Source organism: Mesoplodon mirus (assembly GCF_964341445.2).
Source record: "Mesoplodon mirus genome assembly, chromosome: X".
Lineage (NCBI taxonomy): Eukaryota > Metazoa > Chordata > Mammalia > Artiodactyla > Ziphiidae > Mesoplodon > Mesoplodon mirus.
In genome coordinates this window covers 73,801,111-73,817,877 of record NC_138981.1, presented here as the reverse complement: position 1 = coordinate 73,817,877, position 16,767 = coordinate 73,801,111, and the positions used below count along the sequence as shown (strand labels likewise).

The 16,767-nt window shown below is 36.5% G+C and overlaps 1 protein-coding gene across 3 annotated transcripts in view; it reads right to left on the bottom strand.

Annotated features, from left to right (window-relative positions):
- The window catches only part of KLHL4 (kelch like family member 4), a 121,852-nt gene that overhangs the window by 33,891 nt on the left and 71,194 nt on the right, over positions 1 to 16,767 (bottom strand). The window contains exons 5-6 of one of the 3 annotated variants that reach the window (XM_082609652.1): positions 15,242 to 15,454; positions 10,256 to 10,442 (exon numbers count right to left, since the gene is read on the bottom strand). In XM_082609652.1, coding sequence (XP_082465778.1) covers positions 10,256 to 10,442; positions 15,242 to 15,454 — 400 coding nt within the window. The remainder of the gene's footprint in view (positions 1 to 10,255; positions 10,443 to 15,241; positions 15,455 to 16,767) is intronic. The other 2 variants (XM_082609653.1, XM_082609654.1) reach the window with 2 other exon arrangements.

The following is a 16,767-nucleotide window of genomic DNA, read 5'->3' as shown; positions in this document are numbered from 1 at the left end:
ATAAGTATTTTTGTCTCAAGAGTTTGGATTTTCACAATAAAAACATGTGAATACACAGGCACACATTTGCTCTTTCTTTTTAATCCCTGCACCTTTCAATGACAATGTGGATTTGTCTGAATGCTGATTTACAGATAGCAATCGCTCTATTGACTATATTTATTGCTGAGAGGTCAAATAACACCACTTAGCTTTTCTATAATAAATGTCTCTGGATGATACTGTTACACATGGCATACCTGCAAACAAACTCAACATTTACTTTCACTCTGTGAAGCAGTCAATTTTCTCTGTCTGTTTTCATATCTTTCCACTTCTTCATTCCAATCTTCCCACATCTGTCCTCCTATCCACTCTCTTCTATTTTAACTTTTCATTTTGAACTCTTTTCATTAGTGGAATTTACCAAAAAGCCAATTTAGATTAGGAAATGAAGGCTAGGGTACACTAATTATTGAGATTATGGAGTTATTAATGGTGAAGTAATTAGGAAATTGTAGAAGGTTACATAAATCAGCTGTATGTTGAAGATTTACATTGAAATGATGTAGTCTGCTTCATGCCAAGTTATTTTTTCCAGACATTAGATAAAATATAAAAGATAAATTTACCCCATTTCTACTATTTGCATCTATGAACATATATGACTTGTAGTTCTGTATCTTGAATTCTGAAAATTCCTTTAGCCCATTTGCCTATTTCCACAATTGCTCCAACTAATCAAAATGTAAATCCTCTAGCTAGCTTATTATGGAAGCTCTATATTGATGGGAAAACTTAGATTATTTTTTAACTAATCTCTCTCTTTAGGACTCACTTCATAATTTTTCTGTGTATATCAGCCTTCTGCACTTAAACGTTGCAAATATTGTTTCTTATTTCATTTCAGAGCTCCTATTCAACCCTCACTTATGATCTATTCAAGAGGGAACAAAACCAGCCAAACTTTATAGTATTGTTTGGAACATGATAGTTCCTGCTGTGAATATATCTGGTTTGGTAATTTCCTCCATCTATTTTTAAAATGAAATAAAAATCACTATATTAGCTTTTAATTTGTCCCCTGCCATATTCTCTCTCGGAATTCATTGTTTTTAATAAATGAAAGGTTAGTGAATACCTTGTATTCACAAAAGCCCACAGTTTACCATTTGACCACTTAAAATGTTTGACTCTGTGATCATACTTACAATTTTTTGATGACTCTTTTAATATACACGGTAGGAGTTATAGTTAACTCCAGCCACTTGTCTGATATCTATATTTAGCAACTAATTCCAGTTAATTGTATGAGTCAGAAAGGTAATTAAAGACTGAGGAAGTACTGTATTTCTTAAACATCAAATGTGAAAGTTCAAAAAGTATCTTAAAAAAAGATAAATGAAACAACACACTGTAAGAAAAGGCATGCATATAGAAATTTTTAAAGAATGTAAATTGATATCTTTTTAAATGTAATACTTATTTATATAGATAAATGCTACCACTTTAATGCTTTGCTTTACTTATTTTTTCTTTCTTTCTTTCTTTCCTTTTTTGCTCCTTAGTGTTCACCCTGATTTTTAAATAGATTCTAAAACCCTCAAAGAGAGGAGTCAATTTTGTTGTTGTTGTTGTTCTTTCATCTAAAATAGTGTCAGTATAGCAAAAAGGAACACAAAATTTGAGTAATAATTCCCTTTCCCTTAGTTCTAGATGTTTGCCCTTGGCTTGGCTATCTAACCTTAAAGGCCTTAGTTTCCTCATCTGCAAAATTAGGGTAATAAAATCTATCTTGTAACATTATTGTGAGGATTAGAAATGATGTTTGCAAAATGCCAATCAAGGATCAGGTACACAAAAATAATAGTTTTTACTACTATTGTAGTTGTCTGCAACTTCCCATAGAGATTTTTATATTTCCATACACTAGGTATTCCAAGAGTCTCAAAATGATGGTTTTACTTCCTTCCATATCAAACTGTGGTAGTAGAATCAAGGGATCATAGGCTCACATTTCACACTCATTTCTGTAAGTTAATAAGGAGTTGTAGACACTTATTATCATCTTGTGAAACACATTCATTTGTGTAACATTAACTTAAAAAACAGGAACCTGAAAAAATAACAAAAACAGTAACAAACAGAAAAAAACAAACCAATAAACACAAAGTTTTCCATTTCTCACTCTGCAGGTTAGGCTTTTTTTTTTTTTTTAATCAGAAACTAAGCATAGTTGTGCTTGCATTTTGTACTTAGTACCATTTTGATATAAATATCAAATAAGACACCTTTAAATTATGTTAATGTTCATTCTATTCAACAAAATGCAATAAAATATCATTATTAGACTTGAAATTAATTATAGGATTTCATTGTATTTGTTATTTTCTGAAGAACACTAGTTCTGTGAGGTTTCTCTACTACTTTAGAAATAACTGCATTGGCAAGCTTTTGTTTAATAGGTTTATTATTAATTGACATGTCTCCTATATGGTCTTCCAATTTCCAGTTACACATACCAAAAAAAAGAATCAGTTTCCAGAAGCACAGAACTTTGACTTTTGCAACATTTTCTACAAGGTGTCAAAACATTTCTATGTATGATTTGGCAAATTTTAAGTGGTTGATCTTATTTCCTACACAGCCAATTCTTAATTACAAAGTACTTGCCTCATTGTTTTGGCAACATGGGTCTACAGACTGAGAAATCAAGTGTAAAAAGACAGAACTATAGAAAAACAAGTTCTAAGAAGTATTCAAGCTTGACATGATGGCTTCAGAATTTTTTCCCTATTCTTATTTGTTGAAATTCTTTTGTAAAATCATTATTTTATTCCAGGATGGAATTGCTGATCTTGTTATCAGCAATTCAAGTTTATTTGTAACTGGTCTTTGAGCACCTATCTGGAAATTGACAGCAAGAAGTTAGAGACCACTATCCTATTTCTGTCAAAAAACAAATTTGGAGGACCCCATTCCTTCCAATTATGATAAATCTTTAAGTTTTCACTGAAAAGATCTTATTTTGCAAAGCAAATACTCAAATTTAAAAATTGTTCCCATAAGAACCACAAAAGACCCAAAATTGCCAATGCAACCTTGAGAAAAAAGAACAAAGCTGAAGGTATCACCCTCCCAGACTTCAGACTATACTACAAAGCTAAAGTCATCAAAACAACATTGTACTGGCACCAAAACAGACACATAGATCAATGGTACAGAATAGAAAGCCCAGAAATAAGCCCACACACCTATGGTCAATTAATCTATGACAAAGGAGGCAAGAATATACAATGGAGAAAAGACACTCTTCAACAAATGGTTCTGGGAAAACTGGACAATGAGATTAGAATACTCCCTCACACCATATACAAAAATAAAATCAAAATGGTTTAAATACCTAACTGTAAAACCTGAAACCATAAAACTCCTAGAAAAAAACACAGGCAGAACACTATTTGACATAAATCATAGCAATATTTTCTTGGTTCTGTCTCCTAAGGCAAAAGAAATAAAAGCAAAAATAAGCAAGTGGGTCCTAATTAAGCATAAATGCTTTTGCACAGCAAAGGAAACCACCAACAAAATGAAAAGGCAACCTCTGTAATGGGAGAAAATATTTGAAAATGACGTGGCTTACAACAGGTTAATATCTAAAATATATAAATAGCTCATACAACTCAATATCAAAAAAACAATCAAAAAATTGCAGAACAATAGGCATTTATCGAAAGAAGACATACAGATGGCTAACTGGCACATGAAAAGATGCTTAGCATTGCTAATTATTAGAGAAAAGCAATCAAAACTGCAATGAGATATTACCTCACACATACCAGATGACTATCATCAAAAAGTCTCCAAATAACAAATGTTGGAGAGGATGGGGATGAAAGGGAACCCTTGTACACCATTGCTGGGAACGTAAAGTGGTATAACCACTATGGAAAAGAGTATGAAGTTTCCTCAAAAAACTAAAAATAGAACTACCATATGATCCAGAAATTACACTCCTGGGAATATATCCAGAAAAAATGAAAACACTAATTCAAAAAGATATATGCACTCCAATGTTCACAGCAGAATAATATACAATAGCCAAGGTATAGAAGCAACCTGACTGTCATCAACAGATACATGGATAAAAAAGATGAGGTATATATACAATGGAATAGGATTCAGCCACAAAAAGGGGGAAATTCTGCCATTTGAAGTAACATTGAAGGACCTAGAAAATATTATGCTTAATGAGGAGCAGAGGGAGGAGCTGGGGGAAGATGGCAGAAGAGTAAGACATGGAGATCACCTTCCTCCCCACAGATACATCAGAAATTCATCTACATGTGGAAAAACTCCTACAGAACACCTATTGAAGGTTGACAGAAGACCTCAGACCCCCCAAAAGGCAAGAAACTCCCCACGTACCTGGGTAGGGCAAAAGAAACAAGAATAAACAGAGACAAAATAATAGGGACGGAACCTGCACCAGTGGGAAGGAGGATATGTTTCCACACACTAGGAAGCCCCTTCGCAGGTGGAGACTGCGGGGGGTGGAGGGGGAAATCTTTGGAGTAGTGGAGGAGAGCACAGCAACAGGGGTGCGGAGGGCAAAGCAGGGAGATTCCCGCACAGAGGATCGGTGCTAACCAGCACTCACCAGCCCGAAAGGCTTGTCTGCTCGGCCGCCGGGGTGGGTGGAGCTGGGAGCTGAGGCTCGGGTTTCGGGTTTCAGTTGGAGTGCAGGGAGAGGACTGGGGTTGGCGGCATTAACACAGCCTAAAGGGGATAGTGCACCACGGCTAGCCCGGAGGGAGTCCGGGAAAAAGTCTGGAGCAGCCAAAGAGGCAAGAGACTTTTTCTTCCCTCTTTGTTTCCTGGTGCACAAGGAGAGGGGATTAAGAGCGCTGCTTAAAGGAGCTCCAGAGATGGGCGAGAACCGCGGCTAATAGCATGGACCCCGGAGACGGGCGTGGGATGCTGGGGCTGCTGCTGCCGCCGCCAAGAGGCCTGTGTGCGAGTTCAGGTCACTGTCCACGCCCCCTTTGCGGGGAACCTGTGCAGCTGACCACTGCCGGGGTCCCAGGATCCAGGGATGGCTTCCCCGGGAGAGCGCATGGCATGCCTCAGGCTGGTGCAAACTCACACTGGCCTCTGCTGCCACAGGTTCTCCCTGCACACCATACCCCTTCCTCCCCCGGGCCTGAGTGAGCCAGAGCCCCCGAAGCAGCTGCTCCTTTAACCCCGTCCTGTCTGAGCGAAGAACAGACACCGCCCAGAGACGTACATGCAGAGGAGGGGCGAAATCCAAAGCTGAGACTCGGGAGCTGTGAGAATAAAGAAGAGAAAGGGAAATCTCTCCCAGCAGCCTCAGAAACAGTGGATTAATGCTCCACAATCAACGTGATGTACCCTGCATCTGTGGAATACATGAATAGACAAAAAATCATTCCAAATTGAGGAGGTGGATTTTCAGAGCAAGATTTACGATTTTTTCCCCCTTGTTCTCTTTTTGTGAAAGTGTATGTGTATGTGTATGCTTCTGTGTGAGATTTTGCCTATATAGCTTTGCTTCCACCAATTGTCCCAGGGTTCTATCCATCCGTTTTTCTTTTTTTCTTGTTTTTTTGGTTGTTTTTTTCTGTTTTAAATTTTTATTTTTTATAATTACTTTTTTATTTTAATAATGCTATAATATTTTATCATACATTATTCTATTTTATTTTATCTTCTCTTTTTTTCTTTTTCCTACCTTCCCTCCGTGCTCCCTCCATACCTCCCCATTCCCTCCTTTCTTTCTTTCTTTCTTTCTTTCTTTCTTTCTTTCTTTCTTTCTTTCTTTCTTCTACTAATTCTTTCTTTCTACTTTTTATCCCTTTTATTCTGAGCCGGGTGGAAGAAAGGCCCTTGGTGCTACAGCCAGGAGCCTGTGTTGTGCCTCTGAGGTGGGAGAGCCAACTTCAGGACACTGGTCAACAAGACTTAACTGATATTTATAGGACATTCCATCCAAAAACAACAGAATACACATTTTTCTCAAGTGCTCATGGAACATTCTCCAGGATAGATCATATCTTGGGTCACAAATCAAGCCTTGGTAAATTTAAGAAAATTTAAATTGTATCAAGTATCTTTTCTGACCACAATGCTATGAGACTAGACATCAATTACAGGAAAAGATCTGCAAAAAATAAAAACACATGGAGGCTAAACAATACAGTACTTAATAATGAAGTGATCACTGAAGAAATCAAAGAGGAAATTAAAAAATACCTAGAAACAGATGACAATGGAGACACGATGACACAAAACCTATGGGACTCAGCAAAAGTAGTTCTAAGGGGGAGGTTTATAGCGATAAAATCCCACCTTAAGAAACAGGAAACATCTCGAGTAAACAACCTGACCCTGCACCTAAAGCAATTAGAGAAAGAAGACCAAAAACCCCCAAAGTTAGCAGAAGGAAAGAAATCATAAAGATCAGATAAGAAATAAATGAAAAGGAAATGAAGGAAATGAGAGCAAAGATCAATAAAACTAAAAGCTGGTTCTTTGAGAAGATAAACAAAATTGATAAACCATTAGCCAGACACATCAAGAAAAAAAGGGAGAAGACTCACATCTATAAAATTAGAAATTAAAGAGGAGAAGTAACAACTGACACTGCAGAAATACAAGAGATCATGAGAGATTACTACAAGCAACTCTATGCCAATAAAATGGACAACCTGGAAGAAATGGAAAACTTCTTAGAAAAGCACAACTTGCCAAGACTGAATCAGGAAAAAATAGAAAATATGAAGAGAACAATCACAAGCACTGAAATTGAAACTGTGATAAAAAATCTTCCAACAAACAAAAGCCCAGGACCAGATGGCTTCACAGGCAAATTCTATCAAACATTTAGAGAAGAGCTAACGCCTATCTTTCTCAAACTCTTCCAACATATAGCAGAGGGAGAAACACTCCCAAACTCATTCTATGAGGCCACCATCACCTTGATACAAAAACCAGACAATGATGTCACAAAGAAAGAAAACTACAGGCCAATGTCACTGATGAATAGAGATGTAAAAATCCTCAACAAAATACTAGCAAACAGAATCCAACAGCACATTAAAAGGATCATACACCATGATCAAGTGGAGTTTATTCCAGGAATGCAAGGATTCTTCAATATATGCAAATCAATCAGTGTGATAAACCATGTTAGCAAATTAAAGGAGAAAACCATATGATCATCCCTATCGATACAGAGAAAGCTTTCGACAAAACTCAAAACCCATTTATGATAAAAACCCTGCAGAAAGCAGGCATAGAGGGAACTTTCCTCAACATATTAAAGGCCATATATGACAAACCCTCAGCCAACATCGTCCTCAATGGTGAAAAATTGAAAACATTTCCACTAAGATAAGGAACAAAATAAATCTGCTCACTCTCACCACTCTTATTCAACATAGTTTTGGAAGTTTTAGCCACAGCAATCAGAGAAGAAAAGGAAATAAAAGGAATCTAAATTGGAAAAGAAGAAGTAAAGCTGTCACTGTTTGCAGATGACATGATACTATACATAGAGAATCCTAAAGATGCTTCCAGAACACTACTAGAGCTAATCAATGAATTTTGTAAAGTAGCAGGATACAAAATTAATGCACAGAAATCTCTGGCATTCCTGTACACTAATGATGAAAAATCTGAAAGTGAAATCAAGAAAACACTCCCATTTACCATTGCAACAAAAAGAATAAAATATCTAGGAATAAACCTACCTAAGGAGACAAAAGACCTGTACGGAGAAAATAATAAGACACTGGTGAAAGAAATTAAAGATGATACAAATAGATGGAGAGATATACCATGTTCCTGGATTGGAAGAATCAATATTGTGAAAATGAGTCTACTACCCAAAGCAATCTACAGATTCAATGCAATCCCTATCAAACTACCACTGGCATTTTTCAGAGAACTGGAACAGAAAATTTCAAAATTTTGCTTGGAAAAACAAAAGACCCTGAGTAGCCAAAGCAATCTTGAGAACAAAAAATGGAGCTAGAGGAATCAGGCTCCCTGACTTCAGACTATACTACAAAGCTACAGTAATCAAGACAGTGTGGTACTGGCACAAAAACAGAAAGATAGATCAATGGAACAGGATAGAAAGCCCAGAGACAAACCCAGACACATATGGTCAACTTTTCTTTGATAAAGGAGACAGGAATGTACAGTGGAGAAAGGACAGCCTCTTCAAAAAATGGTGCTGGGAAAATTAGACAGGGACATGTAAAAGTATGAGATTAGATCACTCCCTAACACCATACACAAAAATAAGCTCAAAATGGATTAAAGACCTAAATATAAGGGCAAAAACTATCAAACTCTTAGAGGAAAACATAGGCAGAACACTTTATGACATAAATCACAGCAAGATCATTTTGGACCCACCTCCTAGAGAAATGGAAATAAAAACCAAAATAAACAAATGGGACCTAATGAAACTAAAAAGCTTTTACACAGCAAAGGAAACCATAAACAAAACAAAAAGACAACCCCCAGAAAGTGAGAAAATATTTGCAAATGAAGCAACTGACAAAGGATTAATCTCCAAAATTTATAAGCACATCATGCAGCTCAATATCTGAAAAGTAAACAACCCAATCCAAAAATGGGCAGAAGACCTAAATAGACATTTCTCCAAAGAAGATATACAGACTGCCAGCAGACACATGAAAGAATGCTCAACATCATTAATCATTAGAGAAATGCAAATCAAAACTACAATGGGATATCATCTCCCACCAGTCAGAATGGCCATCATCAAAAAATCTAGAAGCAATAAATGCTGAGGAAGTTGTGGTGAAAAGGGAATACTCTTGCACTACTGGTGGGAATGTGAATTGGTACAGCCACTATGGGGAACAGTATGGAGGTTCCTTAAAAAACTAAAAATAGAACTACCATATGCCCCAGCAATCCCACTACTAGGCATATACCCTGAGAAAACCATAATTCAAAGATTAATGTACCAAAATGTTCATCGCAGCTCTATTCACAGTAGCCTGGAGATGGAAACAACCTAAGTGCCCATCATCCAATGAATGGATAAAGAAGATGTGGCACATATATACAATGGAATACTACACAGCCATAAAAAGAAATGAAATTGAGCTATTTGTAATGAGGTGGATAGACCTAGAGTCTGTCACACAGAGTGAAGTAAGTCAGAAAAAGAAAGACAAGTACCGTATGCTAACACATATATATGGAATTTAAGAAAAAAAATGTCATGAAGAACCTAGGGTAAAACAGGAATAAAGACACAGACCTACTTGAGAATGGACTTGAGGATATGGGGAGGGGGAAGGGTAAGCTGTGACAAAGAAGACAGAGGCATGGACATATATACACTACCAAACATAAGGTAGATAGGTAGCGGGAAGCAGCCACATATCACAGGGAGATCAGCTCGGTGCTTTGTGACCGCCTGGAGGGGTGGGATAGGGAGGGTGCTAGGGAGGGAGACACAAGAGGGAAGAGATATGGGAACAGATGTATATGTATGACTGATTCACTTTGTTATAAAGTAGAAACTAATAAAGATATATTATGGTTAGTGAAATGTCAGAGTGACAAATACTGTATATCATTTATATGTGAAATCTAAAATAATACAAATGAATGTATATCCAAAACAGAAACAGACACACAAATATAGAAAACAAACCAGTGGTTACCAAAGGTGAGAGAGAAGGAGGGAGGGACAAATTAAGGGTATGGGATTAACAGATGCAAACTACTATGTATAAAATAGGTAAGCAGTGAAGATATACTGTATAGTACAGGAAATTAAAGCCATTTTCTTGTAATAACCTATAATGGAGTATCATCTGCAAAAATACTGAATCACTATGCAGCTTACCTGAAAGTAATATAATATTGTAAGTCTATACTTCAATAAAAAGAAATTAATTGTATCCTGAGAGCAATAAATAAATAAATAAATAAATAAATAAATAAATAAATAAATAAATAAATATTGCTGTCATAAGTGAAAAGTACCTCTTAAGAGTTGAGGAAACACTAATGAAAGGGTTATGTCCCATAATGTAAGAATAAAAAAGGAGGTCACAATATTTATATTACCTTTTTTATAAGAAATAGCTTTAGATCCATACATTTATATGTAGCTTTAATACTGCCCTCATAGTTTGGTGCGTGTGGAGAATACATCTTTTTTGAATGATACTTTCTAAAGTAATTAATTTGTTCCTGTTACCTTTCATAGCATCCATGCCTCCCACAGCATAAAGTGCTCCCACAGTTGATTTTCTAGGCTTCGTCCGAGGGCTTTGCATCATGGGTCTTCTCTCAGGTAAGAGATGATACTTCATAGCTTCCATCAGGAGCTTCTGACACTCAAGATCACCAGTAAACATGGAACTGTTTTCAAGATCTGCCAGTAACTGAAAAGTAATGACGCATGTATATGAAGTGAAGAGCAATCATTAGAAATAGCATTTTCATTTATATAAATTTGGAGAAAACTCAAGCTAATTCTAATATATGTGTTATTATTTAATATGTTAAGTTACTCAGTAACATATTTTATGATGAAAAGCCTCATGGTAGTAGCTAATTTATTAATGCACATTTATTTGACATATTTTTCCTCTTTTGAGTATGTACATGTAATCTCCAGGAGTGAAAGTGAAAAAGCACTCATAAAATGTGTTACTGAAAGCAAAGTGAATGGCTGTGTCTGCACAGAGCAAGCACCTCCTGCCCCGCTAGAGAAGCAGCCACCTTTTCGGTTGATTTAGGGGATATGGCACAAACATGCACAATTAAAATAATATCCGGACTTCACTGGTGGCACGGTGGTTAAGAATCCATCTGCCAATGCAGGGGACACGGGTTCGAGTCCTGGTGCAGAAAGATCCCACATGCTGAGGAGCCTGTTTGCCACGACTACTGAGCATGAGCTCCTCAACAAGGGGAAGCCACCACAATGAGAAACCCGTGCACCACAGTGAAGAATAGCCCCCATTTGCCACAACTAGAGAAAGCCCATGAACAGCAACGAAGAACCAATGTAGCCCTAAATAAATAAATAAATATATTAAAAAAATTATATCACCATAGGGGCTGCATCTTTATCATCAAATCAAAGCACGAAGCAGGTGCTTTTTATCTGTACATGTACATGTGTACACCAGTAAAGTACATGTATTAGTAACTAGGTAATTCATCACCAATAGTACATGAGATCAATCCTTTCTAACAATTATTGCCCAGCAGCTAATATGACCCTAAGTGAATGGGATAAAAGCTAGGTAAAGTATTCTTCCTGAGATGAGTTGAGGAGAAGTGAAGAGTATTGTTCAGAATTTTCCAAGGGTCATTTAGATTGGTTCCTTGGAGTCTGCAGTCCACAGTATCATAGGAATTGACAGGAACAGCAAGAAGGTTGTTGGAATGGAGGTGCTAATTTTACCCCATAAAACTTCCCCCTGAAGTTTCCTGTTCTTCACTGGTTAACCTCAACCCTGCTCTCACCCCACTTTTTATCCCTGATGGATTACTCTTTTGACTTGACTGGTGAGACCCCAGGTATTTCCTTAATGCATACACTGTAGCAAATAGGTTTGAAAACTAGGCTATGCAATTTTTTTTCTTTCAAAAATATTCTTCAGACATTTATCACCAGTCTCTTCATATATTTCATTTCTAGAATAGTTGTATAAGATTACCCACTACTACCATCATCAGGAAAAATTCACACAATCCCACATTCTAGGCATATTCACGAGTGGGAAGCCAAGGTACCACTGGTTGTGTGTTTCAGCTGGATATTTACTGTTATTCCAATAAATTAAGAAAAGTCCAACTAAACCCTTTGCTGAAAAAATGTCATGTAGACTTAATAGCAGTATAAAGTTAAGGGCTTCTGATCCTTTACACCAGTGTATTTCAAATTTTCACATACCTAAGAATCATCTGGAGAACTTGTTAAAATACAGATTCCTTGGCCTCAACCCAATAACTCGTTTCCCTTGGTCTGTGGTGGGGGCCTGAGAAACTGAGTTTCAAAGAAGCCCCTGGCTTAAGAGTAAATATGTCCCGGCAGTTCCAAAGATGACAGAGAATAAAGACTCTGAGCTCAACTCCTCTCCCAGGCACACAAAAATTACAACTATTTATAGGATAACTATTGATGAAAAAGACCAGAACCTACCACAAAAGATCATCTACAACTAAAGATGTAAAGAAGGAACCACAAGTTGGGTAGGAGGGGTAGAGTCACAATATAGTCAAGACCCATAATCCCAGGGTGGGTGACCCACAAACAGGAGAATAATTACAACTTCAGAAGTTCTCCCCAAAAAGCGAGGGGCCTAAGCCCCACATTGGGCTCCAAGCCCCACATTGGGCTCCCTAGCCTAAGAGTTCTGCACCAGGAAGACAAGAAACCAGACTATTTGGCTTCAAAGGCCAGCAGGTCTTACATTCAGGAGACTCAGAGGGCTGTGGAAAATGAAGACTCCATATTTAAAGGGTGCACACAAAATCTCACATGCTCTGAGATCCAGGGCAGAAGCAGTAACTTGAAAGGAGACTGTGTCAGATCTTCCTGCTGATCTTAGAGAGTCAATAGGAAAGGCAAAAGGCAATCAGAGCTCACCCTGGTGTCAGACACTGGCAGCAGCCATTTGTGGGAGCTCATTCTGTCATGTGGACACTGGTCCTGGTAAGGGCCTTTTTGGAATCCTCCTTCTAGCTTATTAGCCTTAGGACCCAGACCTGCCCCCACCGAACAGCCTATAGGCACCAGTACTGACATGCCTCAGGTGAAGTAATTAACTGAGCAGGGACATAGCCCCACTCACCAGAAGATGTGGTATATACATATATACATATATATATATATATATATATACATATACATATATATATACACATATATATACACATATATATATGTATACACACACACACACACTGTATACAATGGAATACTACTCAGCCATAAAAAAGAATGAAAATTTGCCATTTGCAACCACAAGGAAGGTCCTGGAGGGTATTATCCTCAGCAAAATAAATCAGACAATGACAAAGACTGTATGGTATCACTTATATGTGGAATCTAAAAAAAGTGATACAAACTAGTGAACACAGCAAAAAAGAAACAGACTACAAAAAAATAAATACAGGAGAGGGTGTGGAGCAAAGAGAACCCTCCTACATTGTTGGGAATGTAAATTTGTGCAGTCACTATGGAGAACAATATGGAGGTTCCTTAGAAAACTAAAAATAGAGTTATATGATCCAGCGATCTTACTCCTGGGCATATATCTGGAAAAGAAGAAAACTTTAATTTGTAAAGTTACATGCACCCCAATGTTCATAGTAGCACTGTTTACAATAGCCAAGACATAGAAGCAATCTAAGTGTCCATGGACAGATGAATGGATAAAGAAGATGTGATATATGCATACAGTGGAATATTACTCAGCCACGAAAAAGAATGAAATAATGCCATTTGCAGCAACATGGATGGACCTAGAGATTATCATACTAAGTGAGGTTAATCAGAGAAAAACAAATATCGTATGATATCACTTATATGTAAATCTAAAAATAATGGTACAAATGAACTAATTTACAAAACAGAAACAGACTTGGAGATGTAGAAAACAAACTTATGGTTATCAAAGGGGAAGGGGTGGAGGGATTATATAGGAGTTTGGGATTAACAGATACATGCTACTAAATATAAAATAGATAAACAACAAGGACCTACTATATAGCACAGGGAACTATATGCAATATCTTGTAATAATCCATAATGGAAAAGAACCTGAAATAGAATATATATATATATATATATATATATATATATATATATATATATATATACAGACATATATATATATATATATATGTATACATAACTGGAACACTCTGCTATACATCTGAAACTAACATAACACTGTAAATCAACTATACTTCAATTAAAAAAAAGAAACAGAATAACAAATATAGAGACCTAGTGTTTACTAGTGGGGAGAGGGAAGGGGGGGAGAGACAAGTTAGGAGTAGAAGCTTAAGAGATGCAAACCACTATGTATGAAATAAATAAGCTATAAGGATATATTGTACAGCACAGGGAATATAGCCAATATTTTATGATAAATATAAATGGCATATAATCTATAAAAATTTTGAATTACTATGTTGTGCACCTGAAACTAATATAATATTGTAAATCAACTGTACCTCAACTAAAAATAAGAGTAAATATGTACTTCCATGGGATTTAATTAACAGCTAAAAGTAAAAAAAAAAAGCAGAGAAATCATCAGCAAATTAAAATCTATTTTTCAATGTTAACATTTAATTAGAATTTTTTTGCAAATTGATTAATTTTAACATTTATGAAGCTACTGATCCATTAGGTCCAGAAAAGTCCTTCCTTCCAATGTGAATGATGTTTGAGGACTCTAGCTACAAGTTATATAGCATATGAAGTGTACATATGTGCCTTATATTCATATATATATATATATATATATATATATATATATGATATATACTACTGATCAGTTGGCTACAGAGAAATAATTGTGGTTATCACCAATGTTAGAATTATATAATGAGACTTCACTCCAACCTCACTAAACTTCACATACTAAAATTCAGTATGAGGTGGGTCAATCCTGAGTTTTATCCAAGAGCGTTTGTTTTTAGGATCATTTTTAGTACAGTCCTTTGGCATGCATGGTGAGGATGCCATTATAATGATGCTCCAATGCATCTGAAGCAATTATAATATGGTTTCCATCATAGTAGCTAATTACTCATGTTAGTTAGTACGTATTGTCCAGAATCTAACTCCTTCCTAGGTTCTCCTCTGGTATGCTCCTGTAATGATTATTATCACCTTGCCTAGAAGGTGGCAGGAAAAGAAAAAGAGTTATGTTAGTCATTTTCCCTGCTTGTTACAAGTGCTGTTTGGTGAGAGAGGAAACTGAATCTAATGAGTATTCTGAAGTTCGGGGATCATTTGTAGATTTTTTCCTTAAACCTTTTTTCCTCACTCGTCGTCATTACTAATATTGTTAATTGAAGGCTGTACGTGTCTTTCTGTGAAACAAATCATGTACCAGAAATTCTCTGTATACAATTAAAAGAAAAAATAATGGCTTAATGCCTAGTTGTTGTTTAGAACTATAATTTACATTACCTGGGTAAGTTTCCATACCTGTGGTGGAAGTAATGGCAGTCTGATGTAAGAAAGCAGCATTGCTAGGTCTTGTTGCCTAGCCTGCACATCATGCCTTACCCACTGCATTAGAGCATGGAAAATAGTTTCTTCATCAGGAACATTAATGTCATCACTGCATAAAAGTTTTGAAATCTCATTAGCTGGAAGCAGGAGGAATTCTTGGTTCTTTATTACCTCGATGAAGTGTTCCTAGAAAAGAGAAATTTTCTACTGAAACTTTGTACTTTAGAAACTTCTTAACAAAATAAGCTTACCAAAGCATTTCTTTTTGTTAAACTTCAGAAAAAGCCAGAGAGACAGATATATGCATTCATAGAAAATAGATGTTATTGCTGCCCGTGACAGGGGATTGGAGGAGCCTCTGAAGCTGAGGAACAAAATGCTTCCACTGGGAATTATTTATTAAATGCAAGGAAAGGAAAGACCTTAACTACTTCACAGGCCACATGGGTAGTGTCTGAGTTGATGCCAGTGCTTTTCTCTCTCAAATTTTGTAGATGACAGCAGTTTATGACTCCAGAACTGACTGATGTCAAGTTGGCCTTTAGCCAAAAACCTAAAGAGAAATGCTAAAAATTTTCAAGGTGGAGGCTATCTTGAAGGCCCAGTAGAGGCAGCTTTGTCTGTGCATTTGATGGGGCAATATACTGAATTCATTTGAGATGAGAAAAAGAGACTGATTAAAAACTCCTTTCTCTTGTAAAAAAGCATGATCTTCTATTAACCAAGGCAAAGTTATTTTACTATGGATAAACTTCTACAGAGTCAGGTTAATCTCAAAGTGACTCCTTTGGAGTTATTTTTTGAGGGGGAGTGGGGCTATCTCTTAATTTTTATATTTTATAACTTGATTCTCTCTTCTGTCATTTGTGTTGTATTTTTGTCAAGTATCAAATTTCAGGCAGCTGTGTTTCAATTTTTTTCATCAAAACACCACTATATTTTTCCTATTTATAATGTTATATATTTTTCTTTGATAACACAATTATCATTTCCAACATTTTTCATATTAAAGATCTTAAGTTTTAAATGCAATAAAATATACTTCTGAAATTGATATAAGCAAGTCTAGTTGGTAATTTATGTTGCCCAATAAATAGATATTCTGGAAGCAGCTTAAGACCGCCTCTGAATAACTGGAGGATCCGGATAAATCAAATCACTCCCTCAGCTCCACTCTGTTTAGTCATTGTAGGAGGCAAGACTTCTGCTAATGAACCACCAGTGCCCTTGAGTTTAGTCATTGTGGGACTGAGTTAACCTAATAGCAAAATTATCCATACAAGAATCATCAAGTTTGATAAACCCATCAGGAAGCTCTGATACCATAAATTCCAAGTTAACTTGCCTGTTTAGACAAAGAGCCCTCTTGTGACTAATGCAAGTAATTGAGAGAGAACTGCTGATTTTACTATAGCAGATGTTCCTGGTTGAAAACCCTCTCATCTATAGCAAAATGGTGGAGCTAGTACTAAAACTAAAAATACATTACACTTGTACAG